This window comes from Urocitellus parryii, chromosome 5 (assembly GCF_045843805.1).
Source record: "Urocitellus parryii isolate mUroPar1 chromosome 5, mUroPar1.hap1, whole genome shotgun sequence".
Lineage (NCBI taxonomy): Eukaryota > Metazoa > Chordata > Mammalia > Rodentia > Sciuridae > Urocitellus > Urocitellus parryii.
The window spans coordinates 181,554,542-181,582,344 of record NC_135535.1 but is presented as its reverse complement, the minus strand read 5'-3'; the positions used below and the strand labels follow the sequence as shown (position 1 = coordinate 181,582,344).

Genomic DNA, 27,803 nt, shown 5'->3' with positions numbered 1-27,803 from the left:
CCCCGCTGATCACGTGTCAAAGTGCACCAATTGGCGCATATCTTACTGCGGAACTGCGCCGGTGTGTGACCAATGAGAAATCGGCTCCGTTTACATCCGGGCTTTACAACAGTGGCAGTCATGGCGCCACCCGTGAGATATTGCATCCCTGGTAAGTGAGGGCTGCCCGTACAGAGCCATGGATAGTGACAAAGTCAGGAATCCTGAACTGCTTCCTGCTTCTGGGAGCCCAAGGCTGATGCAGCGTTTTTTCTGCAGGCGAACGTCTGTGCAATTTGGAGGAGGGCAGCCCTGGCAGCGGCACCTATACCCGGCACGGCTACATCTTTTCGTCGCTTGCGGGCTGCCTGACGAAGAGCAGCGAGAACGGCGCGGTAAAGGAGGCGGCTTCCCTTTTCCGGCCTCTCTTAGGCTGCCTTTGAATTCTGATTTTTAGACACCGGCGCCGCGGACGCGTCTTTGGTGTCTCACCAGTAAAACGATTCAGCCTCTCGGGGTTTCCCGTCTGTGATCGCCACTGCTGTGCCCTTAAACTACCAGTTTGGTTTATCTCGCCTGGGACGAGGCTGGAGCGAGGGCAGATGCAAACAGAGTAGCCCAGCCCAGCAGTGAGCTGAATCCCATCAGAATGTCACCTACCTTTTCTCCTTCTACCTCCACTATTTCCTCCTCACTCACTGCAATCTAGTCTTACTGGCTTATTTCATTATCGCTAACACGCTAAGCGCCTTACTGCCACAGAAATTTTGTATACCTGCCATTTTTCTGGAACACACTCCTCTTCTCCTTAGCTTGTGTATTTCTTACATCTTTCAAAAGCCTCTCTAGTGTCATTTTCTCAAAAAAAATCCACTAGACTCACTGGTTGAGGAAAAGGGTTTGTAGGGGCTTGTTTTGTTAAAAATTTACAACAAACTATTCCTTCCCCTGAGCATTTCAGCACTCAGGTTTTCTTGTGTGTGTGTGTGTGTGTGTGTGTGTTTGTTTTTTGGGTTTTTTTTTTTTTTTTGGCACCAGGAATTGAACCCAGGGACAGTTAACCCCTGAGCCACATTCCCAGCCCTTTTTTATTTTTTATTTTGAGACAGGGTCTCACTAAGTCACTCAGGCTAACTTTGAACTTGAGGTCTTCCTGCCTCAGTCTCCCAAGTCACTGGGATTACAGGTGTGAACCACTGAGCCCAGCTACCATTACCCCCTTATGAGAGAAAACATATGGCCCTTCTTCTAACTTTGGCTTATTTCTGTTAGCATAATGTACTCAAGTTTCATCCATATTCCTTCAAACGACATGATTTTATTCTTCTCTATGGCTGAATAAACTTCATTATGTATATATGCCATAATTTGGCTATTGTGAATTGTGCTGCTAAAAAAACAACGGTTAGATGCTGGAAGTAGACTCTATGCGTGTTGTCAGGCCTGAGGGCCTCTTTCATTTTTGTCAAGGAGAGGGCTAACCTCTCCTTTCATACAACATGTGTCAGTCATAGTGCTAACCTCTGAAGATGTAGTAATAAGCCAAATACACTTAGTTTTTTTCTGTGGAGGGCCCAGTCTCAATTCAAATAAATGTTCAAATGAGTGTCTCATTAACAATTGTGATAATTGCTTTGAAAGAATATTGTACAGCACCATGAGAACATGTAACCAGAGAACCTACTCTTGGTCAGTGAATGGGACATTTAAGTTGAATCACCTAAAGGATTAGAGGATTAAATTAGAGTTGAGTGGGTGAAGAAAATGCAGTTCTAGCTGAAAGAACACGTTAAACAGAGATTCTACTGAAGTGAGAAGCAGTTTGTAAGTTGGGAAAATTAAAAGAGGTTTAGAGAGTCTTAGTATAGTGGTCAGGGGAGAGATTGATAAAAGATGAAGCTGAAAATATGTTTTACACCAATAGCCAATATCATGCTTAAAGAGAAAACTCTAGACATAATCATATAAAATATAAGAAAACAGTATGACCATTATATAACATTTATTTGGAAATTCTGTGCTATGCAATTAATAATTAAAAGAAACTGAGGCATTATTATAACACTTGTTATAATAATGAGTCAAATTATGCATGATTACAGGCAATAGGGTTGTATACCAGGAAATTCCAAGAGAATTTTATAAAATTTATTAGAACTCATCTGGAATGTTTATAAATTCCAACGTATTTTTCTGTTATAAACCACAAATACCTTTATTGTTCTCTCTGTAGCTTCCTGTGGTGTCTGTGATGAGAGAAACAGAGTCCCAATTACTTCCAGATGTGGGAACTATTGTAACCTGTAAGGTAAGTTGGTCCTAACCTACTGCTTAGGATACCCATCCAATACTGAACTCAGGATAATTCTAGAACTGCATTTTCAGTATGGTAACCACTAGCCACTTGTGGCTATTGAAATTAACAAGTGTTAAAAATTCACTTTGTCAAGCCGAGCACGATGAGACACACCCATAATCCCAGTGGCTTGGGAGGCTGAGACAGGAGAATCGAAAGTTCAAAGGCAGCCTCTATAAAAGCGAGGCACTTAGCAACTGAGACCCTGACTTTGAATAAAATACAAAAATAGGACTGGGGATGTGGCTCAGTGACCGAGTGCTTCTGAGTTTAATCCCCCGTACCTCTCTCCCCCAAAAAATTCACTTTCTCAATCTCACTGCCTTATGGGTCAGCACATGACATTTTTATCATCACAGAAAGTTTGACTAGACTATACTACTGGACTAGAAATTCTAGGATATTGATCAAGGCAGCCAAATTCAGGCATCCATAGTTCCTTCACTGAGCTGGTTTATGAGCATGTAGTTTCTATCTCTGTCTGAGAAGTGAGGCATACCAACAGGTGATAATGAGATCTGTTTTTAAAATGTGAAACCAAGACTTTGCACAGAAGCAAAAGACTCTTCTCTAGCATTCCTGTTTAAAGACCTTTATGGATTTTCTTTAGTTGTTGATGGACCTTCATTTTTACTTTTTTATATGTGGTGCTAAGGATCAAACCCAGGGCCACAAACATGCTAGGCAAGCACTCTACCACTGAGCCACAACCCCAGCCTTGACTTTTAGGGTTTTTGAGAGAAGGTACTGATTAATGTACTAATCTGTAACTGTAACACATAAGTTACCTCTACCCATCCCCATCCTCTGCCAAGTTCACTTGTAGCTTTTGGTTTCTCTATAAATTATTCCAGAAGAAAGTATATGTGTTACTCTGAAAATAATTGCAGAAGCAATTATTAGGCAGCAGATAAAACATAGATTTAAATTCTATTCACTATATTAGCCTCTTATAAGATCTGTTAAAGGTCTAGATTTGCTTCTATGCACTGTTTTAAATTAGACTTGTGGAGGGGCTGGGGATGTGACTCAAGCGGTAGCGCGCTCGCCTGGCATGCGTGCGGCCCGGGTTCGATCCTCAGCAGCACCACATACCAACAAAGATGTTGTGTCCGCCGAGAACTAAAAAATAAATATTAAAAATTCTCTCTCTCTCTCTCCTCTCTCACTCTCTCTTTAAAAAAAAAAAATTAGACTTGTGGACTTTTAAAATCTGCACCCTATTATCTCACTTGATTTCTGAGTAACCCTATCATATGGCCTCTGTGGCTCTTATTACACAGACATCACTTAGGTAGTGATAAATAGGAGTTAACTTATTTTAAATTATACTTAGTAAGGTTGCTTGTATTAAAATCTTGGTAATTATTAATTTATTGCTATGTCCTTGAAGTGACATCTGCTAATCCTCTGATGCTGATCCTTGTTCTATTGCACAGGTCTCTAGCATCAATTCACGCTTTGCCAAAGTACACATCCTATATGTGGGGTCCACACCACTTAAGAACTCCTTTCGAGGAACTATCAGGTAAGAGGTACCCTTGTCTTCACATGCCCCAGTACCTGGAATACGATTGGAATATTTAGGAACAATTACAGTTCCTACTCATTTTTCTTTTCCTTGTGCCAATAGTACCCCCCAAAAGAAATATTCTATGAGGAAAATATTAATAAGGGAGGGTTTTAAATTGTAGCCAAAAAAAAAAAAATGTGTGAAGCTAAAGATTAGGAGTATCAGGATGATTCAGACCAAACAAATCAAAAGCATTTTAGGAAGCACCTTTTTTTTTTCTTGAATTTAGTATAGATTAAACCCCAAAGTTTTAAGACTGTGGGTGAAATAATAGGATTGTTCTCCGGTGGATTTTTTGAGAAAGGATGAAAAATTCTTGCAAACCAGATAATTTAACTTGTGAGGATCTTTCCAGCATCAGGATTTAATATGGTCTGGGACAGTTTAAGTTCTCCTGAGACAGCAAAGTTCCCTTACCTTCCTGCTGAATCTGATCTGCTTTTCCCAAGCCAGAGGTATCAGTATTGACCTTCTCTGTGGTCCAAGATTGGGAAAATGTTTTGTCCTCACCATGTGGGCTAAGGCTACCTCTCTACCCCATGTCTGTGGGTGGCAGCAGGGTCCCCACAGACAATTCTTACAATTAATCTTTCTGTCAATTCTTTTTTTATAGAAAGGAAGATGTCCGAGCAACTGAAAAAGACAAGGTTGTTGGTTGGTTTGGGTTTTTTCCCCCCCATGGCTTTAGGGAACTTGATTTTTTTTTTTTTTAATTATTATTCCAATGAATTTCTAAGTCAGAGGAATGTGAAGTTCATGGAAGTTTAATATATTCTGTGCTATCATGTGTGAAATTTATCTTGCTATCCTTTTCCACTACTTTAAGAGTTTTATTCCTTCAATTGATATCAGCATGTCTAGTTTATTCTTTGCATTTGAAGTTGGTTATTTATTCATTTCTCTTCCCTCAGACTTATTTTGGGCCCTTTCAGAGCCAACTATAGTGCTTTTTGTTTAAGTCAAAGTCCTGGTCATGTTATTGAATTCAAATTCTCCCATTCATATTATGATGCTATAGGAGCAATGAAAGGAATAGATTGACAAGTGATGATGACTTCTACATTCTGGAATTAGAAAGTAAACTAGCTCTACCAGAAGGATGAAATTTCAGGTAAACCTGATCTAGACCTTTCACATAACATTCCTATTCTTTCTTTACAGGTTGAAATTTATAAGAGTTTCCGCCCAGGTGACATTGTTTTGGCCAAAGTGGTATCCTTTATTTCCAGTTGACATGTCTTTTGTCAAAAGAAGAAATGAAGGGCTGGGGATGTGGCTCAAGCGGTAGCGCTCTGGCCTGGCATGCGTGTGGCCCGGGTTAGATCCTCAGCACCACATACAAAACAAAGATGTCCGCCGATAACTAAAAAATAAATAATAAAATTAAAAAAAAAAAAGAAGAAGAAGAAATGAAAATAGAGGAACAATTCAAGTGACTCTAGGGGAAAGACTTAAAACTCCTCATTTTCCTTCACCAGTATTATGTGACTAGATCTCTTTAGGTGATGCACAGTCCAACTACCTGCTGACCACTGCCGAAAATGAGCTGGGAGTGGTGGTGGCCCACAGTGAATCAGGTGAATTGATCCATGTTTCCATATCCTTACGCTACCCTGGGAGCTGTGGTTTGGGATTAATCCATTGTTTTTCCTGATTTTCCTTGGTTGGTTTGTTTTTGTTTTTGTTTTGTTTTTTGGTACCAGGGGTTAAACCCAAGGGCACTCAGCCACTGAATCACATCCCTAGCCCTATTTTGAATTGTTTTTTTTTAGAGACAGGGTCTCACTGAGTGGCCTAGAGCCTCACCATTGCTGAGGCTGGCTTTGAACTCGAGATCCTCCTGTCTCAGCCTCCCAAGCCTCTGGAATTACAGGCATGGGCCACCATACCCAGCATTTTCCTTGTTTTTTCATTATCTTAGAAGCAATATGGGTGTAGATACCATCATGTGATGCAAAATGACAAATTTTCGTCAACAGTGGACAATATATACTATGGTGGTCCCATAGATTATATCACCTAGGGCTGGGGGTACAGCTCAGTTGTAGAGCGATTACTTACAATGTACAAGGCCCTGGGTCTGATCCCCAGGATTTAAAATATATATATGGTGATGTTGTAGCCATTTTAGTAAATATACTCTTAAGGTATTTGCAGTGAGAAACATATCCCATCCTTAACACTGGACTGTGCTTACTACTGAGATTAAAATGATTCTTCCTAAGTTTCCTAAGTTGGAGTTCCAGTGGCATAATCAATTAGTGCTTAGTGTGCGGTACTTGCAAGAATGATACTCCCAGCCAGGTGTTGTGGTGCATACCTGTAATCTCAGCATCTTGGGAGGCTGAGGCAGGAGGATCTCAAGTTCAGGGCCAGCCTCAGCAACTTAGCAAGGCCCTAAGCAACTTGGTGAAGCCCTGTCTCTAAATAAAATATAAAAAAGGGCTGGGGATGTGGCTCAGTGGTTAAGCATCCTGAGTTCAATCCCCAGTGCCTCATCCGCTGCAAAAAGAAAAAAAAAAGAATGATATGCCTAAATCTAAGCAAATAGGAAATTAAATTTGTAAGTCAGTGGAACAAAGTTTTTTCTTCTGTAAGAGGTATGGTTCCGTAGGTAACCACTGATAACCCACCCCTATCCTAGTGCTGGGTATGAACCCAGGCCCTTGCACATACTAGGAAAGTACTCTGCACATACTTGGCAAGTAAATGCCAAGCCTAACATTTCATTCTCATACTTAACTGAAAAGAGGTATCTCAGGAAAATATCTGGGGTCCCAGCTCTAACACTGTCTTTTTCCCTCTAGGTGTCCAGATGGTTCCCATCAGTTGGTGTGAGATGCAGTGTCCTAAGACCCACACTAAAGAATTCCGGAAAGTGGCTAGAGTTCAGCCTGAATTTTTGCAGACCTAAGATGCTACATATTACCCCATGGAGGGGGTAAGCTATTTCTAAGAGTATGTGATGAAAATAACATCAAGATGCCATGGTCTTTATTCAGATACCTGGGGTCAGCAAGTGACCACCTCTAGAAAAATCTGCCAGTAATTTATATAGGTGGAACATAATTTTTGTGAACCTTTTAGTAAATTGGATTCTTGAGGATAAAGCTTCTCTTTGGGGGATACCAACAAACTGTAACTTTGGAGATAGCCTGATAGGCCTTTTAAGTATATATTTTTTGCTGTGACAAAACATTTTTATTAAAAAGATTTTATGGTTTCTGTTGTCTTGAACAGGTGAAAGTATCTAAACAGTGTCAGTTATTAGATTAGGGGTTTGTTTGCCACATAGCACCCATTAACTGACGTGTCAACTGCTTGCTTGCTCTAGACATAAGCCTGATTGTTGATCTCTTGTATTTTTTGTGTCGTTTTATATGCTTCTGCTTTCTAGGTGCCTAACACTGGATCAAGCACTTTATACACCCCTCAGTTAGGTACATTATAGAATGTATGTAGTGATCAGGTAGCATGTGAGTAGTTTGGTAAACAAACTGATACAGTGGGTATTCCAGAAAATGTTTCTTGCTTAAAAAGAAGGACAGAGCAGTATCATGCAAGGTAGCCAAGGAAGGATTTGTGTGACATGAGATCAAAAGGAATTAAAGAGCTTGGTATATGAAGTTCTCTAGGCAGAGAGAAGCCCCGCAAAGTGTAGAAGCAAAAATGATGGCATTAGTTTGAAGATGAGAGAGATAAGCATGAAGAGGCTGCAGAGGACATTGGAAGGAAAGATGAACATGAGATGGTTCTTCTTGGAGATGTTGTTCAAAAGCCCATGACTCCAATGTGTTCTGACAGTGATGGAGGGTGAGCTTTGGAGACAGCCCACCTAACTTTATGCCCTCTAGTTACTAACCTTCAACAGATTAGGGAGTTTTTTTGGTTTTATTGAAAATTTTGTTGGCGGGGGGGGGGGGGGGGGGCTGGGGTTGTGGCTCAGTGGAAGAGTGTTTGGCTAGCATGTTGGAGGCAACTGGGTTCAATCATCAGCACATTGAAAAAAAATAAATGAATAAAATATTGTGTTCACCTACAACTAAAAAAAATTAAAGAAAATTTTCCTGAGGTAACTGTAGGTCCACATGCAGTTTTCTTGTTTGCTTGGCTGATTTTGTTATTTTGGGCAGTGGTAGGGATGGAGCCCAGGCCTTTGTGTGTGCCAAGTACACACTCAACCACTGATCTACTTCCCTAGCATGTGCAAGGCCCTAGGTTCCAACTCTAGCACCAGAACAAAAAAGAAAGAATAAAATCTCCAGCCCTGCAAAAAATGAATACAGAGATCCTGTGTACACTTGGCCTATTTTCTCCCACTTATATGACATTTTGCAAAATTATAATTGCTCATTGGTAGAGCACTTGTCTAATCTATGAGAGGCCCTGGGTTCCATGTCCAGCACTACCTAAAAAACTAATAAACTCCAGCATGTTGACATTGATATTAAGCAAGTAGTTTTTATCTGTTTTCTCATCTGAGTAGTAGTGTCTCATAGGATTACTATGAGGAAGAAACACATAGAAGTATTCAGTACCTGCTAATAGTATTATTATATATCATTTTTATTATACATATCCAATTGCCTTCTATCAAGTACTAAGTACCAGGCCTTATGTTAAAACACTTTGTAGATTGTTCATTAATAAATACTTTAACTTCAGTGTATTACAGATAGTGCTACAAAGAAAACTTGTAGGAACTGGGGTTGTTGCTCAGTGGTAGTGCTTACCTGGCATGTGTGAGGCCCTGGGTTCAATCCTCAGCACCACAAAAAAATTTTTTTTTTTGTAAAAAATTCGTTAACTAAAAAAAATTTTTTAAAAAAAAAGAAAACTTGTGTAACATTTATACTTGTGCATGCCCATGCACTACTGATTCCTGGAAGTAGAATGCTGGGTCTAAGAATATGCACAAGCCAGGTGCAGTGGTGTGCACACCTGTAATTCCAGCAGCTCAGGAGGTTGAGGCAGGAGGATCATGAGTTCAGAGCCAGCCTCAGCAAAAAGCAAGGTGCTAAGCAACTCAGTGAGACCCTGTCTCTAAATAAAATACAAAAAAGGGCTTGGGATGTGGCTCGGTTGTTGAGTGCCCCCGAGTTCATCCCTGGCACCAAAAAATATATATATACACACACACATATATATGTATGTGTATATATATATATATATATATATATATATATATATATATATATATCTGTGTTTGTGTATGTATGTGTGTGTATGTATATGTACACACACACAAAGCTATTCAGGAGGCAGAGGTGGGAGGATCATAAAATTGAGCCTAGCCTGAGCAATTCAATGAAATACAACCTTTCAACCAACCAAAAAAAAAAAAAAAAAACACAGAATAAGGTAGTGATTAGATGGCCTTTTTTTTGGGGGGGGGGGGGACTAGGGATTGAACCCAAGGTCTTATGCATTCAAGGTAAACACTCTACCAACTGAGCTATAACCTCCCTAGATGGCCATTTTTCTTTACCCAAACAGTGTGGCCTAACCTGGGCTACCATCTAATGTTTTATTTAAAATCAGAATATATTTGTCTTTCCTATCAGTACTAAAGATAACTGCAAATGAACAAAGTTTATTTGCACTCTGAGTAAATTGTACCCCTCTATAATTATTTCCCACATCTCAATTTCTAGCTATAGTATATAGATTTCACAAGAGTAGCAAATATTTTCATGATATAATTTTGTAGGGTGTAGAAGTGGAGGCCAACTGGTGCCAATTTTTGGTTTATGTGTCACATAACAAACATATGTCCAAAGAGCATTTGGATCAACTAGTTAATAGAATTCCCTGATCTAATACAAAACAAGTTAATTTTCTCAGCAGTAAGCATATAATATTATACAAAGCTGTGTGCCTCATAGCAGTATGAGCTCCTTTTAGGACTATTCTGTTTTATCTGAATCCCCAGGACCTAGTACTTTACACATAACAAGTATTCAATAAAAATTTTGCAGGTATTCTCATAGTCAACTGAGCAGCTGTGCCTAGTGTCAGGAAGGGACCATTGAGTGATAACAAGACCAGGTGTTTTTAAGTTCCACAAGGGATTCTGATGTGTTCAAAGTGAGAAGCACTATCTTGTAGCTGTGGGTTTCTTAGTGTTAATGGTAGCTGATAGAGGTGTTCCATTATTTTCTTGTCATAAGGCAGGTTTAGTCATGACTTATTAGTGTAGGGTCTGGAGACTTCTAGAAACTCACATACTATTAGCATGTAATGATTGTTCTAAAACTCCTAATCATACAAAGCTTTGCTGGATGCTAAGATCCCTCAGAAAAGAAGTGTAACATCACACAGGAAAATATTGCACATCACTCCTTTATTATACTGATCTGGAAAAAAGATTTATTACAGTTATGCTAAATGAGTACTGGGCCTTTGTGGTAGGGCCAAGCAACTGGAACAAGACTCGGAAATCAGACACAGTAAAAGACACACTTGGACATGATCAAGAGGCATTTCACTGCCACAAAACAAGGCAGAGGAGAGATTCTCTAAGATACATAGCAAGATACACTCCTGCACCTTATAGGCCAAGGAGCTTATCCCATATTGGTGTGAGGAATGGCTTAGTTTCTGGTGACCACATGTGGGACTAACCACCACTAGAAAAAAACCCAGAAGGGTTTTTTTTTTTTTTAGTATTTATTTATATATATACTTTTTCTTTAGTGAAAGTAAATGTAACAAAAGTTAGAGTTGATCCCAATATTCTGGAGCCAGCTCCTCTGGGGTCAGGGAGTTGTCTTTCTTAAATCACCATGCAGATTACTTTCGTATTCCACTGGAATGACTAGAGCACCCTGCTTCCCATCTTCCCAGTGACCTGAATACAGAAGAGTACAGAACTGGCTCTTTGAAACACAAACAGGCTCTCTGGCTTCTTCTCATTGGTCATGCCTTGCCACAATTCCTCCCTACTTTTCTCAAGGAAAAAAAACCCAACAACTACAACCTCAACTCTTCTGGATATGAGGAGCCTTCCCTGGGCTTAGATTGAGAACCTGTGCCCCAGAGTTTCTATTCTGATTACAGTCTACAAAGGGAGTGGGTGCAGGAGACAAAATGCTAAAATTAAAGTGGGAGCTACTGGTCCCCATCTGCAGCTACAACTTAAGATGCCCACAGATGTGGTCAGTATGGTGATGCAGGAGAGAGGTGCAAAGGAATGGATGGACAGGGTCTTCCTTGGTACAGTAGTCTGCGATCTTGCCTTTATTTCTTTGCCTTGCCCTGTGCAGCCACGGCTTCCATCGCTTTACGAACGGTCTCTTCATCCCCCAGGAACTGCATGGGCTTGATGGGCTTCAAGTTCTTGTCCAATTCGTAGACAATGGGAATACCAGTTGGCAGGTTCAGCTCCATGATGGCCTCTTCAGAGAGACCTGAAAAGAGCCATCCTGATCAGCCACACAAGGTTTACTCTTCATCCCCCAGGTGAGAAAAGACTTTGGTAGGAATTAAGACCCTTTTCTGATCTTTGTAATAGTAATTAGATATTTATAATAGTAGATTGATTCCATAAGGAGTGGCCTCTAGGACTAATTTCTCAAGCCACTAAACTGAAAAGCAAGGAAAAAAGTGTGAGAATGTACACAAGATTCTGGGGTGGGCCACCAACAAACTACAGAAAGGTGCATACTGCAGATATATCCCTACCTAGTGAGATCTAAACCTACAGTGAAGCATGACTATCCACATCCCAAACATCCTATATAGTCCATCCTTCTGTGAAAATTTGGCACTCTGGGCTTCTAGATCCTCAAAAGCTATGGCACTCTGGGCTTCTAGATCCTCAGAAGCTAAACAATGTAAGATGGAGATTTATATGTGAAATTGAGCCAGGCTGAAACTGAAGAATATTTTATCAATAGTTTCCATCCTCATCTAGAGATGGGCATCTCAAACTATCATAAATATTTTTCTGAACCAGGTCTAGAATAGGACCTGAGGTTCTGCATGTATAACAAGTTGTCAGGAGTTCAGCTGCTACTGCTCTGCAAACAAATTTTGAGAAACGGATAAGTGTCTTATACTTACTTATACCACTATAAGTCAACCTAAATTGTCTTAAGGCTATCAGTATGTTGGCCCTTTCCCAAGGGTCTCCTTTATACTAAATTATGTCCCTAATTCGGGAAGTTCTGCTTTATCCATCCCTGAGGGCCCATCTAAAAAATGCACATACCCTCCAGATGCTTGACAATGCCCCTAAGGCTGTTGCCATGGGCTGCAATCAGAACCCGTTTCCCCTCCTTTATCTGGGGGACTATTTCTTCATTCCAGAAGGGCAGAGCTCTGGCAATGGTGTCCTTCAGACTCTCACAGGAAGGCAGCTGATCTTCAGTAAGGTCTGCATACCTACGATCCTATACAACAACAAAACTTGTTTACCAATTATTACCAGTAGCATTCAATAAATGGCTTTCAGAATGTATAATAATTCTGCCATTCCTCATCTCCTAAGGAGTTAAGGGATGGATGAAGTTCTCTCACCAAGGTTCAGCACATAGCTGCCAGCTTAGGAAAAAGGATCATTATCCTGCCACTCCCTCCCCCACTACTCAATACAAAAGAAATATAACTTAAAAAAGTTATGCAATAAGAATTTTCCCAGTTCATTTTAACTTGTGATTGATTTAGGAAGCTTAAGAATGGGTTTTATAAAATAATATGACAGTAGAGGTACAAATATGGAGATAAAAATTCTTCTGAAATAAATACTCAATTCATATTGTAACCAGCAGTCATTCATTGGTAGAGGAAAGACTCCATTAACTATTTTATCATAAATTATAAGCTCAATGGGACCAGGAAGCTACTAATAAAAGTTTAAAAATAATAACAATAACGAGGCCCTGATTCTAACCTCTGGTTCTAGGTGAAGTGATCAAACAGGTTTGCCCATACCTTACTGATATTGCTGTAGAAGGGGTGATCAGGCTCCATTGGAGGTGGTGGGACATCATAGGAGCGCCTCCATATCTTTACCTGGGCCTCGCCATGCTTGGCAGCAGTTTCTGCTTTATTGAGGCCAGTCAGACCCCCATAGTGCCGTTCATTGAGGCGCCAAGTCCTCACCACTGGCAGCCACATCTGGTCAATGGCATCCAACACTGTCCAGAGGGTTCGGATTGCTCTTTTCTGTACTGAGGTGAAGCAGATGTCAAATTCATAGCCAGCATCTGGAAATTAGAAGTTCCAAGTGCTAAGTTAACCAAGTTCACTCTGAACCATAATTTTTTTTAACAAATAAATCTCTTAAACAGGTATCTGAATTAAAATTATTTGGCAAATATTTTGTATACTTCCATAGTAAATGCGATATCATGCCTTTGAAAAAACAAATTTTGTTTGTTTTTTGGTACCAAGGACTAAACTCCGGGGCACTTAACTACAGAGTTACATCCCAAGCCCTATTTTGTATTTTATTTAGAGACAGGTTTTCACTGAGTTTCTTAGGCCCTTGCTGAGTTGCTGAGGATGAACCGTGATCCTCCTGCCTCAGCTTCCAGAGCTACTGGGATCACAGGCATGCGCCAACAAAATTTGTTGACTTATGTATATATCTCCTAGTAGATCCCTAGTAATGCATTTACCCTAAGACCTAATGTACTGGCAAATTAACCTGAGGCATGTGCTTGTATGCTAATTTCCAAAATAGTGTTTAAACACTTGGGGAGAGTGGGGTGTGCTGGGGATTGAACCCAGGGCCTGCAAACAAGCTATATCCTTAGCCCATGTGTAAACACATTTTAAGAATTTATTTCTACCAGGCACAGGGGTGCATAACGTAATCCCAGCTGTTCAGGAGGCTGAGGCAGCAGGATCACAAATTCAAAGCCAGCCTCAGCAACTTAGCAAGGTGCTAAGCAACTTAGTGAGACCCTGTCTCAAAAAAACAGAAAGGACTGGAATGTGGCTCGGTGGTTAAGGACCTCTAGGTTCAATCCCTGGTACCAAGAAAAAAAAGACACCACCCAACTTAGAATCTCTTCCTAAATAGTAACAGCTAACATTTCCAAAGGGCTTACCATTGGTATGGCACTTTGTTTTACTTAGTCTTCATAACAATCCTATGAGGTTACAATCCATTTTACCAGATGAGGGAAATAAAGATATGAAGAGATAAGCAAATTATCCAAGATTACAGCCATTATTTGGACAAATAAAACCTAGGCTGCAGGCTGTCTGTAATCCTAGTGACTTGAGAGGCCTCAAGTTCGAGGCCAACCTCAGCAACTTAGTGAGGCCCGAAACAACTTAATGAGACCTGTCTCAAAATAAAAACTAAAAGGGGCTAGGGTTGTAGGCAGTGGTAGAGTGCTAGCCTAGGATGTGTGAAGCACTGAGTTTGATCCTCAACACCACATAAAAATAAATAAAATAAAGGTATGGTGTCCAACTACAAATAAAAAATAAATATTAAAAAAAAAAAAAAAAACTAAAAGGGCTGGGGATGTAGTGGTAAAGTCCTCTGGGTTCAATCCCTTATTATGCAACCACCACCACCACCCCCTGCAAATAAAAACAACCCTAGGCTGAGGGGATTCTGAACCCAACCCCAACTCTTTTCTGTGCTGGAACTGAACCCAGGGCCTCATGCATGCCAGGCAAGCACTCTACCACTGAGCCACATTCCCAGCCCCCAAACCCAACTCTTAACTACCATCTATCTCTAGCTATCTCCATTTTCCTAACTCCTAAGGATACTGGTGTTTGTATTAGTTTGAAATATCACTTCTGATACTTATTAGACCTCTAGTTTTGGAAAAATAGGATTTTAAAATCCCAAAAATCAGAACACAGCAAATGCTAAATAAAACTTCAGTTTGTTGCATGAAATTGAATCCTCAGGACAAGGCTGACTAGACTTGGCTATTGTCACCTACTTAACCACCTTTTCCTTTTGGGAATCAGGAAAAGTGTGGAAGTCCTTAATCCATCACTCCTTTTTACCATAGTAAAAAGTGCTAACCTATTCTCTAAGTCTTCTCCCAAAATTAGCAGAAACCATTCAATAAAAAAAGTAAATACTATATTCTGTATGAGTCTTTGCAGTACTCGGAATTAAACCCAGAGCCTCATACATACTAGAAAAGTGTTGTATGACTTAGCTATATCCTCAGCCCTTTTTTTTTTTTGAGAGAGAGAATTTTTATATAAGTTTTCGGTGGACACAACATCTTTATTTTATTTTTATGTGGTGCTAAGGATCGAACCCAGCACCGTGCACATGCCAGGCAAGCGCGCTACCACTTGAGCCACATCCCCAGCCCCATCCTCAGCCCTTTTTGAGACAGGATCTCACTAAATTGCCCAGACTGGGCTCCTCTGCCTCAGCCTCCTGAGTAGCTGGGATTACGGTAGTCATATAGTACCAGTGGCACCCATCTATCTGATTCCTTTATAAATTAATCACTAATTCTCCATACATGTTAGTTATTGTATGTCAGGTTGTAATTAAGAGTTATGTTGGCCCAGCCAATAAGTTACAATGAATCAGTCTTGTTTCATCAAATGATTTTCCCACCTGAATGAGGAGACAACTTTTTCCTTTTGGGAATTAGGAAAACATTCTTATTCTCCACTACAAGGTCCTCTTCAAATTTTAGCACAGATGGGCACCATGACACAGGCCTGTAAGCCCAGAGGCTCGGGAGGCACGCGAGTTCAAAGCCAGCCTCAGCAAAAGTGAGGTACTAAGCAATTCAGTGAGACCTGTCTTTAAATAAAATACAAAATAGGGCTGGGGATATATGGCTCAGTGGTTGAGTGCCCCCAGAGTTCAATCCCCTGTACCCCCCAGCCCATAAAAAGAGAGCCAATAGGGAATGGAAAGATGAACCATCAGGAAACCCACCATCACCATCACCAAGAGAAAAGACCTCAGATATCTTCATTGATCCTCAGGACCAGGCTGAGGAGACTTGGCTACTGTCACCTACTTAGCCACCTCCTCCCTAACCTAAAGGGAAAGAATGACTCCCAACAAAGGCTGAGTCACTAGGAAGTGAATAACTATAGTGCAAACCTCAGCTCCCATGATGAAAAGCTACAGGCTGTTTAATTGCAATTATTTCCACTTGCAATGGAGTATCTATCTCACTTTGGATACATGAATAGTCCCTGAGGAGAAAAGTGCTTCCCATTAGGACTCTTTAAAGAGAATGCTAAAGGATCAGAAGCATAAAGCCTTTTCCTTTGGCTTGCCCATTAAATCAGAGTACAACCAGGGATAGGGTGAATGGTGTAGTGTGGACTCCATTCTCCCCAAGGTACCTCTCCCTTTCTCTACCTTAACATGGCATTGGGGAAACAGTTCTCACTAGATTCCTGCTGAAACCAACTCTTAACCACCATCTCTAGCTATCTCCATTTTCCTAACTCCTAATGTACAAATCCTACTATTAACTGGAGCACAAAGGAATTTAATATATGTATTTAAGATATTTTATATTACTAGATTATTCATAATGATCATCAGTTTTTGCTTTTGGTCTTATTCTAAAATGTAATTATTTGTAATGCACACAACACAGTAAAATTTTTTATCTGATTTTTCTGAAATTTAATACTAACAATATTTTAAAACTGAAATGGGGCTGGGCATGATGGCACAACTGCAATTCCAGTCCCAGGGGGACTGAGGCAGGAGGATCAGGAGTTCAAGTCTGGCCTGGACAAACCAGTGAGATCCTGTCTCAAAAAAAAAAATTTAAATAAAATAAAAAATAACAGCTGGGTGTGCTTGAAGCTCAGGAGAGTATCCGTGGGTTCAATGCCCAGTACCATGAAAGAAAGAAGACTGAAATTGGGTTTGTTATTTTACAGATATTACAAGTTTACCATTTGATGGTCTTAGAGGACTTTGTCCTGGGCTAAGCATCAGCAAAACACCACAGAACTACACAGTTCTTCCTGCCAGAGAACCAGAGAACCAAAGAAAATGGCCTCCTTTACTAGTACTTTTCCTTTAGGGCCTCTCCTAGATGCCGAGTTTAAAACAGGCCATCCCAAAGCATTCATATCTGCCCTCCCAACAGGATTACATTTCTCAGACTTTCCAAAGCTTTGCCCCTTTCAAAAGGATGTACAATGGAGGCCAAGAAGCTAGAGAGGGCAACTTGGGGTCAAATATCAGCACCACATCAACCATGCATATAATCCTTTCATATACCTGTTTTGTCCAGAGATTCGAGGGGACCAGGGCAGGATCTGCCTTAGTCATAAGTGAAAACACTTCAATAAAGGGATTCCTTATTAGAATTCCAAAATCACGGAGATGGGTCAAGCCAGAATAGGCAAGCATTTTCTGGGCCACTTCCACTTTTCTAGGCCTTTGTCCTTGGCCAGTAGCCCGCCAGTTCCTCACACCTACCTGTTACTCCACCCAGAAATGGGGCAAGGACCTTGGACTAATAAGCAGATACGACCTTGAACAAATCACCTTTCCAATCCTCACTTTTCCCATCTATAAAAGGGGGACAAGGAGGGATAGGAAGGAAAGGATTTTTATGGAGCTACTTTAGAAACTATCAACTCAAGTCCTTCATCACTCACTCGGTTGCAATTGGATGTGTTTTGGATTCAGTATTTGTGGCAGGTTACTTAACTGCAAAGCAGTCCCCAAGCACGCGGACTTCTCGGTGTCTTGAAACAGGTTAGGCACCCGTAGCGAGTCTCACTCCGGGTACTGCAGGTAAGAGCCTGCCAGTGGCCTGCCGCTTCGCTACCATCTGCAGCAGTTCCTTAAAAAGGCCAGCCACTGGAAGGCACCAGGCACTTTCCATGAGCCCCACGCCCTGGGAGAACCCTACAATGGCCTACCGATCGCAAGCGGCCCCATCTCCAGTAAAGCCACCCCTGAAGTGTAAATTCTCAGGTTAAAAAGGGAGAAATTGCGTTTAGGCGATGTCCCCAACTGCGCAATGGGCTGCGAAGCAACCAGCCGCGTCCTTCTCCCAGCACGGCCCCTCACACTCCACTGGGTGACCTTGAGCAAGTCGACTCCCCACACTGTGTCCGCTTCCCCAGTTGCAAATTAAAATGCTGGAGAGAGGCTGCGCAAGCTATCGGCCCTGTTCCGGGGCTCGCACTAGGGGTGCCTCCGAGGCCGGGCGCCTGACCCTTTCACATCACCCCCCACGACCAAGCCCGCTCGGTACCTCGCAGAGCCTGCCCGCCGCGCTTCGCCTCCTCGTGGCCCGCCGGGCTCAGGTCGGCGTCGTACCAGCCGCTGAAGCGATTCTCTAGGTTCCAGGCGCTCTCACCGTGCCGAATCAGCACCAGCTTGTAGGCAGCCATGGCGGCGAGGTAAGGATGCGGCGCAGACTAGAGCTTGCAGAGATTCCGGAGTCAGCCCGCCCCCCGGCCGCGCCTGCGCGCTCGCAACCCACGCCCGGTTCCCGCGCGCTTTCTCTACTAAATCTTTCCACTTTCTCTGGAACGCCCTCCGCCCGCCAGGTGTACGCATGCGTTCTATGCCGCAGTTGCAGCCAGTTTAGGGGGGGCGCGCTCCGGAACACAAGAGCGCATGCGCTCTCCATCGCCGGCCCCGCGTCCGCCGCGGCGGTCACGGAGCGCACGTAAGCACGAAGGGCGGCGGGGCCTTAGGCTTGCACGCTGCCTGGTGATAGGGTTGGGCGGTGCTTTTGATGTGGTCCTTCATGAGCCCCTATCCTTTGAACCGCTAGGTAATCCCAAGTTTTTGTTCCATCTGTACACAGTTTGATTCACAACTGCGTTGAGTCTTCATTCATCCATCTTATGTACTTTGAATCACCGACAGGTCGCAAAACTTATCTCAGCCTGGGCTGAAAAGTGGACATGTGGTTCTTACCTGGTACCTGAATCGATTCTGCCTGAAAGTGCTCAGCATACGGTGGTAGTCGCGCCAGGCATGGTGGCACATACCTGTAATCCCAGCTACTTGGGCAAGACCAGTCTGGGAAACTTAAGGAGACTCTCAAAATTGAAATAAAAAAACAGGATGTAGCTCAGTAGTAGAGTGCTTACCTAGCTTGTGGAAAGTTCTGTGTTCAATCCCCAGTACCACGAAAGAAGAAAAAGAAAGTTGTTGCTGTTTCACGTCAGTAGGATACTGGTCTTTTTACTTTACAGATGAGGACCCTGACTCTGCTGATTCCATAACCCTGCTCCAGTCTTTGTCCACAGCTTCTTGTTGATGTTTCCCCCTACAATCATGAAGCAAACGCTAGGCCCCTTCAGACATTCTGAAAATTGGTGGATTCTGGTCACTGCCAGGGCCCATTTTTGCCCCAATTAGTAATTGAAAATATCTGCCTGTTTGGGCCGCCTTCTCCTGCGCACATCCCTTCCTCCTGGTTTATTTCAATCTAGCCACTTTAATGAACACTAAACATGTGCCAAGCAGTGAGAAAGTCGAATTCCTGCCCTTCAACACAGAGGTCAAAGAAGACCCACATCTGAATAGTGAACAAAAGTGTGCTGCTTGCTGTATTTTGACAGGAGAGCTAGAAGAGTTTTTAGCCAGGGAAGGTGGTATACACCTGTAATCCCAGCAACTCTGCAGGCTGAGGTAAGAGGATTGCAGGTTCAAAGCCAGCCTCAGCAACTCAGCAAGGCCCTAAGCATCTCAGCAAGGTCCTAAGCAACTCAGCGAGACTTTCAAAATAAAAAGGACTGGAGCTGTAGCTCAGTGGTAAAGCACCACTGGGTTGAATCCCCAGTACCAAAAAATAAGAGACAAAGGGGGCCCTGAGGATGTGGAGATATAGCTCAGTGATACAGCATCCCTGAGTTCAATCCCTGGTACCAAAAAGAAAAAGGAAAAGAAAAAGATTTTTAGCATGCACTGGTAAAGCACCTACTATATGCCAGGCAGCCTTATTAAGTGCTTTAAACACTAACTCATTCAATCTTCCTATCTTCCTAGGACCCCTGAACAGGCACTCCCCACTTATACAGAGGAGGAAAGTGAGAATAGGGTCATTTGAACAAGGTTACTGGAACCAGGATCCAAGCCTAGGCTAACTGACTCCCAAGTCCATGCTCTCACCTATACACCAACCTCCATTTTTTTTTTTTTTTTGCATTTTAGGTATTTGTTGACCCCAAAGAGTGGAAGAAAAGATTTCAGAGGTAAAGAAAAGGCCCTTTAGGAACTTCAAAAATCAAAACGTGGACTGGGGCTGGGGCTCAATGGTAGAGTGCTTACCTAGCATTTATGAGGCATTGGCTTTTATTCTCAGCATCACATATAAACAAATAAATAAAATAAAAGTCCATCAACAACTAAAAAAAAATATATATATATATATATATTTTTTTTTTTTAAATCAAGGGGCTGGGGTTGTGGCTCAGCGGTAGAGCATTCACCTAGCACATGCAAGACCCTGGGTTCGAGCCTCAGAACCATATAAAAATAAATAAATAAATAAAATAAAGGTATTATGTCCATGTACAACTAAAATTTAAAAAATAAATAAATAAATCAAAACGCATATGACAGGTTGTAGATAAATTATTATAATAATTATTATAATACCTACTGTTTGTAGAAGTTTAACATGTTGTGTTTATTATCTCAACCCTCCAACAATTCATATAATGTAGCTACTCATACAATTGTGTTCCACAGATGAGGAAACAGAGAGAAAGACAATGCACACAATCACAGCAGGAAGTGGAGGAGACACCAGGACTCAAACCCAGGCAGTTCAACGGCCTAGTCTGCACACTAACCACAGCACCCCATTGCCTCCCTCTTCTGCAGCTGGGAAAAGATGGAATTTAGTGTCAGAGAGGTGACTGGAAGGAGAGCAGCTCTAAAAGTTGCACCAAGAAACTCATGGGACTTCAGGGCTGCACAGCTGGAACTGCCCTTCCAGCAAGATGCCTGATAGGGGATGAGTAGCCTGCAGGAAAAAGAGCAAGCAAGATAACTAGAATTCTTTGGCAGGAGGCCAAGGGCATCTGTGCCACCAGCCCTGGGAAAAAACTAAGGAATATGCTTTATTTCCTTCACCAATCCCCTCTGCCTCCAGAAGGAATCTCTCATCTCCTTGAAACTATGATGAACTCTGGAAATTCTGTGCCTCACAGAGTATTTACCTTGGATTAAATTATCTCAGAGTTGTGTTTTTTGCTGTTTTGTTTTGTTCTGCAGTACTGAGTATTGAAACTGGGCTACACACATGCTAGGCAATTCAATTACTCCACCACTGAACTACATCCCAGCCCTTATTATTTTGAGACAAGTTGCTTCTAAATTCCCCAGGTTGGCCTGGAACTCAAGATCCTCCTGCCTCTGCCTCCTGAGTACCTGGGATTACAGGTGTACCACCATGTTTGACTACCTCACTCTTTTTCATGAACCTATTCAACTGCAAATTCCTTGAGGATGAGTACCACATATTTACATATTTCATACACCTACACACATGCAGGTAGCAATATGCTTTGCCCTTTGTAGTGTCCCTGAATGTCCCTGAGTGTCAGAGCTGGGTGAGGCCTCAATAGTCCTCCACTGCAAGTGCCCATCTCCTGTCACTCCAGTTCACATTGGAAAGATGAGGAAAGTGAAGGGAACCATTCGAAAGAGCAGGAGATGAGCAAGAGACCAGATTTATCAGTAACAAGTCAGAGACAATCCATGGGGAAGGGCCTCAAGGTTGGGACTTGCTATGTGAGAAGAGAAAGGCAGGTGCACAGAGATCCAGAGAGAGAGAGTAGATGGGAGGCCATGCCTGCCCATAGGACCCTGAAGGCTGTGCAGCCAGAAACAGAATTCCTGGGCAAATATGGGACCCTAGTCAGTGTCTATCACAGCATCTCAAATCTAAGAAGTTTAAAGCTTATCAAACCAAGATTTCTTAAATGTTGGTAAAAGGTAGGAATAAATCAGTGTACGTCACCCTCCACTATTTTTTTGTTTCGTTTTTAATCTTATCTCTTTTGAACACAAGACACAAAGACACGGGTCAGGACTGACTCCTGAGCTGAGGATTCGTAACAGTTTTCCCAACACAAGGGTATGGGTTAGGACAACTCAGAGAAGGATAATCAGAAGTCACAGCCATTACCCTCCACTGTCCCTCCAGAACAGAAAATGCTTCCCTGAGCCTTCCTTCCCCATTTATTTTCCCCACTGAAAAATAACTTCCTTATCAAGTACTGAACATTCAGTGAAGGCCCAGATTTAGAATGAGTGGGGCGAGCCTCGTCTCCAAGGGATGGAAGAGGGGTGGTTGCTGTTCAGCCCTGGGACTCCCTGTGAAGACACCACATGTCTTTACTTGCAGAACCATCTTGCAAACTCATCACCAGATGTTCAGCTCTCTGCGTCTGAGGAGAGGATTTATGAGAGGGAGAGAGGGAGGGAGGGAGGGAGGGAGAGAGAGAGAGAGAGAGAGAGAGAGAGAGAGAGAGAGAGAGAGAGAGAGAAGCCAAACTGATGACTGGCTTCTAGGAAAAGGAGCTGTCCTTTCTGTCGGGTTGAAATGCCATTGAAAAGGAACAGAGTCAGAGGAGAGTTCTGGACACGGTAGTGGCTTTCTCTAGGACGCCCCCGACAACACCCCCTCCCCCAACCTCAAAACCACTCATCTTCAGGCTGGAGTGTTCTGCTCAGCTTTGGTACAAGCCCTTCTCTCTAAATTATGGAGTTTGGTCTCTGAGAAAAGACTACAGGGTTTGCACCATACCATCCGCCATGACCCTGTGTGCAAAGCCAAGAAGATGACCATGCTCAAAGCGTGGCAGTGTACAAACCTTCTTGTTCCTTCTACCCTCATGCACATTCAACTGTTTCCTTACTCTATATTTTCTTAGATTAAATTCTGAGTACAAAACAAGTACTTTGTTATTTGCGCTAAATGTGTCTGGAGTTTAGTGACTGGCTAGCAGTTGGTAGTGTGTTAGTCCATGATCTCTGAGAAGCAGTTGCCAAGATAGGACTTGGAGGAAGGGTGTCAGGAGAATTGCCTGTGACAGGAAATGGGGAGGGGGAACGCAGTGGCACTCTGAGTGAAAGAAGGTTAGGTGGGCGGAAGCATCTTAGACTGCAAGTGTTTTCTGAGGAAAATTCAGCAGTCTATTTGGGAGTCCTTTTTTTTTTTTTTAAACCAGAAATGTAGAGTTTTTGGTTTTTGTTTTTTAGAGAGAGAGAGAGAGAGAGAGAGAGAGAGAGAGAGAGAGAATTTTTAATATTTATTTTTTAGTTTTCGGCAGACACAACATCTTTGTTTTTTTTTTTTTTGTATGTGGTGCTGAGGATCGAACCCGGGCCGCACGCATGCCAGGCGAGCGCCCTACCGCTTGAGCCACATCCCCAGCCCCTGTTGGGGAGTCCTTGAGTCAAAGTCACCCTGTCTCCTTGGACGGGGACTGCCTGGGTATCCTGTTGTGGGGATGTTAAGTCATGGGTGAAGGCAGCCCATGGGCAGTGCAGTCTCTGGGGGGATTTCAGAGTGAAGCAGGTGGGGCCCTGGTCAACCAGCTTCTTGCTATATCAGATCAGAAGGCTGTATGTATTCTCCTGGCCACCACAGTACACTTTATGTTTCTCAGAAGAGCCTTTAGGTTAGCACTCAGTGAATACTGACTGACTAAGGAAAGCCATTGTAGGTAGACATCAGATGATGGCAAGGTCACCAGATTTCCATAGGCCTATTAAAGATTTTGCCAGAGTGCAGCAGGAAAACTGATGGCCTTTATATTTCTGACTGCAGTGGAAGAAAATGGCCTATCTGAGCTGGCACTAGGAACAGGTTCAGGGTTGTTCAGCCTCAGAAATGTGGACAAGAAAGAACAACAAACAGAAATCCACATGAGTTCCTTAAATTGTTAAATGAGTCCACAGGACTTAGCAAGTCCACTCTTAGCTATACACTCAAGATAAATTAAAACATGTCTATCCAAAAGCTCATACATAAATGCACATGAATGTTTATGACAGTTTATTCACAACAGCTGGAAGATGGAAACAACCCAAATGTCCATTAACAGGTGAATTGACAAAATATAGGACATGTACACAGTGGAATGCTATTTGGTCATAAAAAGAAATGAAGTAGTGACGTAGAGTACAGCATGACTTAGCCTCGAAAACATGCTGAGTGAAAGAAGCCAAGCACAGGGACCTCAATTTATATGACTACACTTATGTGAAATATTCAGAACAGGCAAATCTATAGCGACAGAAGGAAGATTAGCTTCTGGGGCTGGGAGGAGTGAGGTTATAAATAAGGAGCACAGGATTTCTTTTTGAGGTCATAAAAATGTTCTCAAATTGACTGTGGTTAAGTTGTACACATCTGTGAAGATATTAAAAACAAATCGTACACTTTCAGTGAGTAAAGAGGCCTATAATCCAACTCTGGAAACTGATACAGGAGGATCACAAGTTGCAACCAACCTCAGCAATTTAGTGAGACCCTGACTCACAGTAAAAATAAAAAGAACTGGGGCTATATATAGCTCAGTGAGAGAGCCCTGGCATTCAATCTCCAGTTACAAAAGCAAAGAGGAAAAAAAGTGTGTATGATACATGAATTATATTTCAACAAACCTGGTTTCTTTAAATATTTATTTTTTAGTTGTAGTTGGACATAATACCTTTATTTATTTATTTTTATGTGGTGCTGAGACTCGAACCCAGGGCCTCGCACATGCTAGGTGAGCACTCCACTGCTGAGCCACAACCCCAGCCCCATCAACAAAGCTGTTTTTCTTTTTTTTTTCTTTTTTTTTTTTTTTAGAGAACTTTAATATTTATTTTTTAGTTTTCGGCGGACACAGCATCTTTGTATGTGGTGCTGAGGATCGAACCCGGGTCGCACGCATGCCAAGCGAGCGCGCTACCGCTTGAGCCACATCCCCAGCCCCAACAAAGCTGTTTTTCAAGAAGTTGTAAGTAATTATTTTTTTTTCTTTTTTTGTAAGTAATTATTAAGAAACAAAATCCACAAAAGCCCTTGCTCCATGGGAGGAAGTGGGCAGGCGGCTCTGGGGAACCTAAAATGGTGGCCCTGCTGTGGGAAGACGGCAGTCAGCGTTCTCTGGTGCAGCTCAGGGATATTCTCAGGAGTGTGACTGGGCAAGAGCAGGAGGTTCTCACCTGAGTGTGGGGACACATTCCTTGCTAATAAAAATTTGAAAGGGCCAGGATGTAGCTCAGTTGTAGAGCACTTGCCTACATGTGTGAAGCCTGTGTCCAATCCCCAGATCCACAAAAAAAAAAAAAAAAGTAAAAAATAAAAATAAAATAAACAGAAGACAACACAGGTTTCTGCTCACTGGGAGACATAAGGAGAGATAAAGGAAAGGCCTCAGAGAAGAAGGGGCAAAATGTGGCCATGAGGTCTGGCCAGGGGAGCCACACTACCCACTGATGCCTCACATCTCCCTTACAGGACAAGGGACTGGGAATCAGTCTTCTGAGTTCCATTTCTGATTTGATGTTCCCCTTCCCAGCCGCTAATTTCCCTGTGCTGGGAACTCCCTGGCCCCAGGGGTTAGAGAGGTAACAAATGCAACCTCAGGGGCACACCCTGGGCCAGGCCAAAATTTTATAGCTGCCAGCCCAAAAACCTTCCTTCCATGAGCAAAGGATCCTTTGTTAAAGCAAAATAACTCCCAGAAGAGGGAATGTTTTGAGCTACCAGTTACCTGGCAGGGGGACAATTCCTACCAACAGAAAGACTGTTCTGTTGCCATGACAAGAAGTCACCTCCATGACCAGTTTTAAATCATTTAATGAGGACAACTTGTCTCCATGTGGCCCAACAAGGACAACTTGTCTCTGTGAACATGGTCTGAAAGCCAGCCCACTGGCCACAGTCACCCTGCTGTTGACCAGCCAGCCCCACCTCTCTTTCCTCCCAGGGCACCCCCCACTGAGCCTAGCACTTTCCACACCCTCTATGAGGTCACTTCTGTCGTGCACTCCTAAAGATGGGACCCGACTTGCACAGCTCCGCCTTCCTCAAGCAAGAAATACATTCACACCTTCAGCTCTTTTTTTTTTTTTTGGTGGGGGGGGGCAGGGGTAGGGCTGGTACTGGGGATTGAACTCAAGGGCACTCAGCCACTGAGCCTCATCCCCAGCTCTATTTTATATATTTTTTTAGAGACAGGGTCTCACTGAGTTGCTTAGTGTCTCACTTTTCCTGAGGCTGGCTTTGAACTCACAATCCTCCTGCCTCAGCCTCCTGAGCTGCTGGGATTATAGGCATGTTTTTTTGCCTGGCCGTCACCTTCAGCTTTTTATTTCAGGACTGCTGGCCTCCTGCAGTAATGGTGTGCCAGGCATTTTACGTGCATCACTTCATTTGAGCCTCATAACAGCAACCTATTTTCAGATGCAATGCTGTGGCACAGAAAGTTCAGCTGCCCACCCCAGCTCACACAGCCGGAATGTGGCTCCAAACCCAGGCTAAGTCCAAAGCCTGGACTTTAACATCACAAGCAGCTGCAACTGTGCTATGTGCTGCCTAAAGTGCTGCTGGGATGACAAAGGCCCTCTCCCTTTCCCAGAGCTTGAGCCCTAAGTTAAACACCCAGGCCATCTGCTGCTGCTTTGTCTTGGGCAACAGGCTGACCCTCAATTTCCCTTCTTCCTGCCCAGTTTTGTAACAGATTACAACCCCAATGACCTAAAATTAGCCTTCCTGCCCCTCCAGGCCTCAGTGCTTTGGGTGTGGCAGCTTTGTTCCTTCCAAATGAACCTTGCAAACAGGTTTTAGAGCAGTTGCTATGGGGGGAGTTCCTGGCAAAGATTTGGATCAGTCAACTCCTGCCCCATCAGTCAACTCTGTGCCTTTGGAGGTGTTACTGAACCCCCCTGGAGCCATGTTTCTCCTCTGTGAAATGAGGACACCTACCAAGTCCTCCTCAGATCATAGGTGAGAAGGTATTTTGCAATCCCTAAGAGTTTTGGGGGTAACATGAATACATTACATTTATTACCTGCTCATTGCACACCAGGCAGTGTGCCCAGCACCTAACATACATTAGCTTATTTAGTTCTCACAAACCCTATGGGTAGGTGTTCTTATCATCTCCATTTTATATGTGGAAAACAGATTGAGAGAGTTAAGTGTCCCGCTGAAGGTCACACAGCCAGTGGTTACTTGAGTCCCAACCCAGAGGGACTAAATGCAGTATCTATCTTATGGCTAAGAATGGTATTTCCTAGGGGCTGGGGTTGTGGCTCTGCAGCAGAACGCTCACCTAGGACATGCGAAGCCCTGGGTTCGATCCTCAGCACCACATAAAAATAAATAAGTAAAATAAAGGTATTGTGTCCAACTACAACTAAAAAATAAAAAATATTTTTAAAAAATGAATGGTATTTCCTAGCATATGTAGCCGACCATGGACAGGGCTAATATTCCTAGGTTGAAGTCATCACTGGAATTCAGAGGTGGGAGTTTGTCCTTCACCATGGACATGAAACCTGTGGGGTAGTGGGAGAAAATATGCTCAGGATATCTGGATGCCTCTTGTCCCCCCTCTTCTGGTGCCATATGGTTCCTGGAGGAGGCTCTAAGCAGATACTTTCAAGACAGAGGCCCGGTAAGTGGCCTGTGGCTGGCCCCTCAAAGCCCATTCTACGCTGGTGATTCATCCAGACACTATATCTAGATATCTTGAAGACTCATTTTGGAGGTAAGCAGATTTCCGTTGACCAGGAAAAGTGTGGGAAGGCTGAGCCTCAGAATCTCCCCATCAGATTTTGCAAAATCCCAATCTTCTCAACAGCATTGCTTTCTTTCTATAGGGGTTTAGCCAAACAGGTTGTTTGAAGAGCTCCCTCTGATGGACAAGGTGCACCACTGCATCCTTTGCAAAGTCTCACTAGTAACTGTTCATATTTTGACATAG

General features: G+C 42.8%; 2 protein-coding genes, 1 long non-coding RNA gene and 1 pseudogene across 4 annotated transcripts; 2 read left to right on the top strand and 2 right to left on the bottom strand.

The window, feature by feature from the left end:
- The first annotated feature begins 62 nt into the window (after positions 1–62).
- Positions 63–7,830, top strand: Exosc1 (exosome component 1). 2 transcript variants are annotated; one of them, XM_026394788.2, is made up of 9 exons: positions 63–151; positions 259–374; positions 2,213–2,287; positions 3,775–3,863; positions 4,522–4,555; positions 5,070–5,120; positions 5,401–5,485; positions 6,716–6,849; positions 7,536–7,828. In XM_026394788.2, the coding sequence occupies exons 1-8, from the start codon at positions 73–75 to the stop codon at positions 6,820–6,822; spliced, it is 636 nt and encodes a 211-aa protein (XP_026250573.1). In that variant the 5' UTR covers positions 63–72; the 3' UTR covers positions 6,823–6,849; positions 7,536–7,828. The 2 variants fall into 2 exon arrangements, with proteins under 2 accessions (XP_026250573.1, XP_026250570.1); XM_026394785.2 differs by having other exon boundaries at positions 6,716–7,830.
- LOC113187174 (U6atac minor spliceosomal RNA) lies at positions 1,373–1,480 on the bottom strand (annotated as a pseudogene).
- A 2,402-nt stretch (positions 7,831–10,232) lies between the features above and the next one.
- Pgam1 (phosphoglycerate mutase 1) lies at positions 10,233–18,412 on the bottom strand. Its single transcript, XM_026394776.2, has 4 exons — positions 18,101–18,412; positions 12,843–13,117; positions 12,121–12,301; positions 10,233–11,317 (listed from the first exon to the last, which is right to left on the bottom strand). The coding sequence occupies exons 1-4, from the start codon at positions 18,237–18,239 to the stop codon at positions 11,148–11,150; spliced, it is 765 nt and encodes a 254-aa protein (XP_026250561.2). The 5' UTR covers positions 18,240–18,412; the 3' UTR covers positions 10,233–11,147.
- Positions 18,168–20,786, top strand: LOC144254868 (uncharacterized). The gene is made up of 3 exons (XR_013343620.1): positions 18,168–18,248; positions 20,017–20,057; positions 20,557–20,786. It is a non-coding gene; the product is annotated as an uncharacterized LOC144254868 (long non-coding RNA).
- Positions 20,787–27,803: the final 7,017 nt, after the last annotated feature.

Excerpts from the sequence above, each read along its gene's own strand:
- Exosc1 (XM_026394785.2), top strand. The coding sequence starts at position 73 with ATGAGAAATCGGCTCCGTTTACATCCGGGCTTTACAACAGTGGCAGTC. Across the intron at positions 375-2,212 it reads AGAGCAGCGAGAACGGCGCG|CTTCCTGTGGTGTCTGTGAT; the intron begins GTAAAGGAGGCG and ends TTCTCTCTGTAG. Across the intron at positions 4,556-5,069 it reads GAGCAACTGAAAAAGACAAG|GTTGAAATTTATAAGAGTTT; the intron begins GTTGTTGGTTGG and ends CTTTCTTTACAG.
- Pgam1 (XM_026394776.2), bottom strand. The coding sequence starts at position 18,239 with ATGGCTGCCTACAAGCTGGTGCTGATTCGGCACGGTGAGAGCGCCTGG. Across the intron at positions 12,302-12,842 it reads TCTACAGCAATATCAGTAAG|GATCGTAGGTATGCAGACCT; the intron begins GTATGGGCAAAC and ends GTTGTTGTATAG. Across the intron at positions 11,318-12,120 it reads CATTGTCAAGCATCTGGAGG|GTCTCTCTGAAGAGGCCATC; the intron begins GTATGTGCATTT and ends GGCTCTTTTCAG.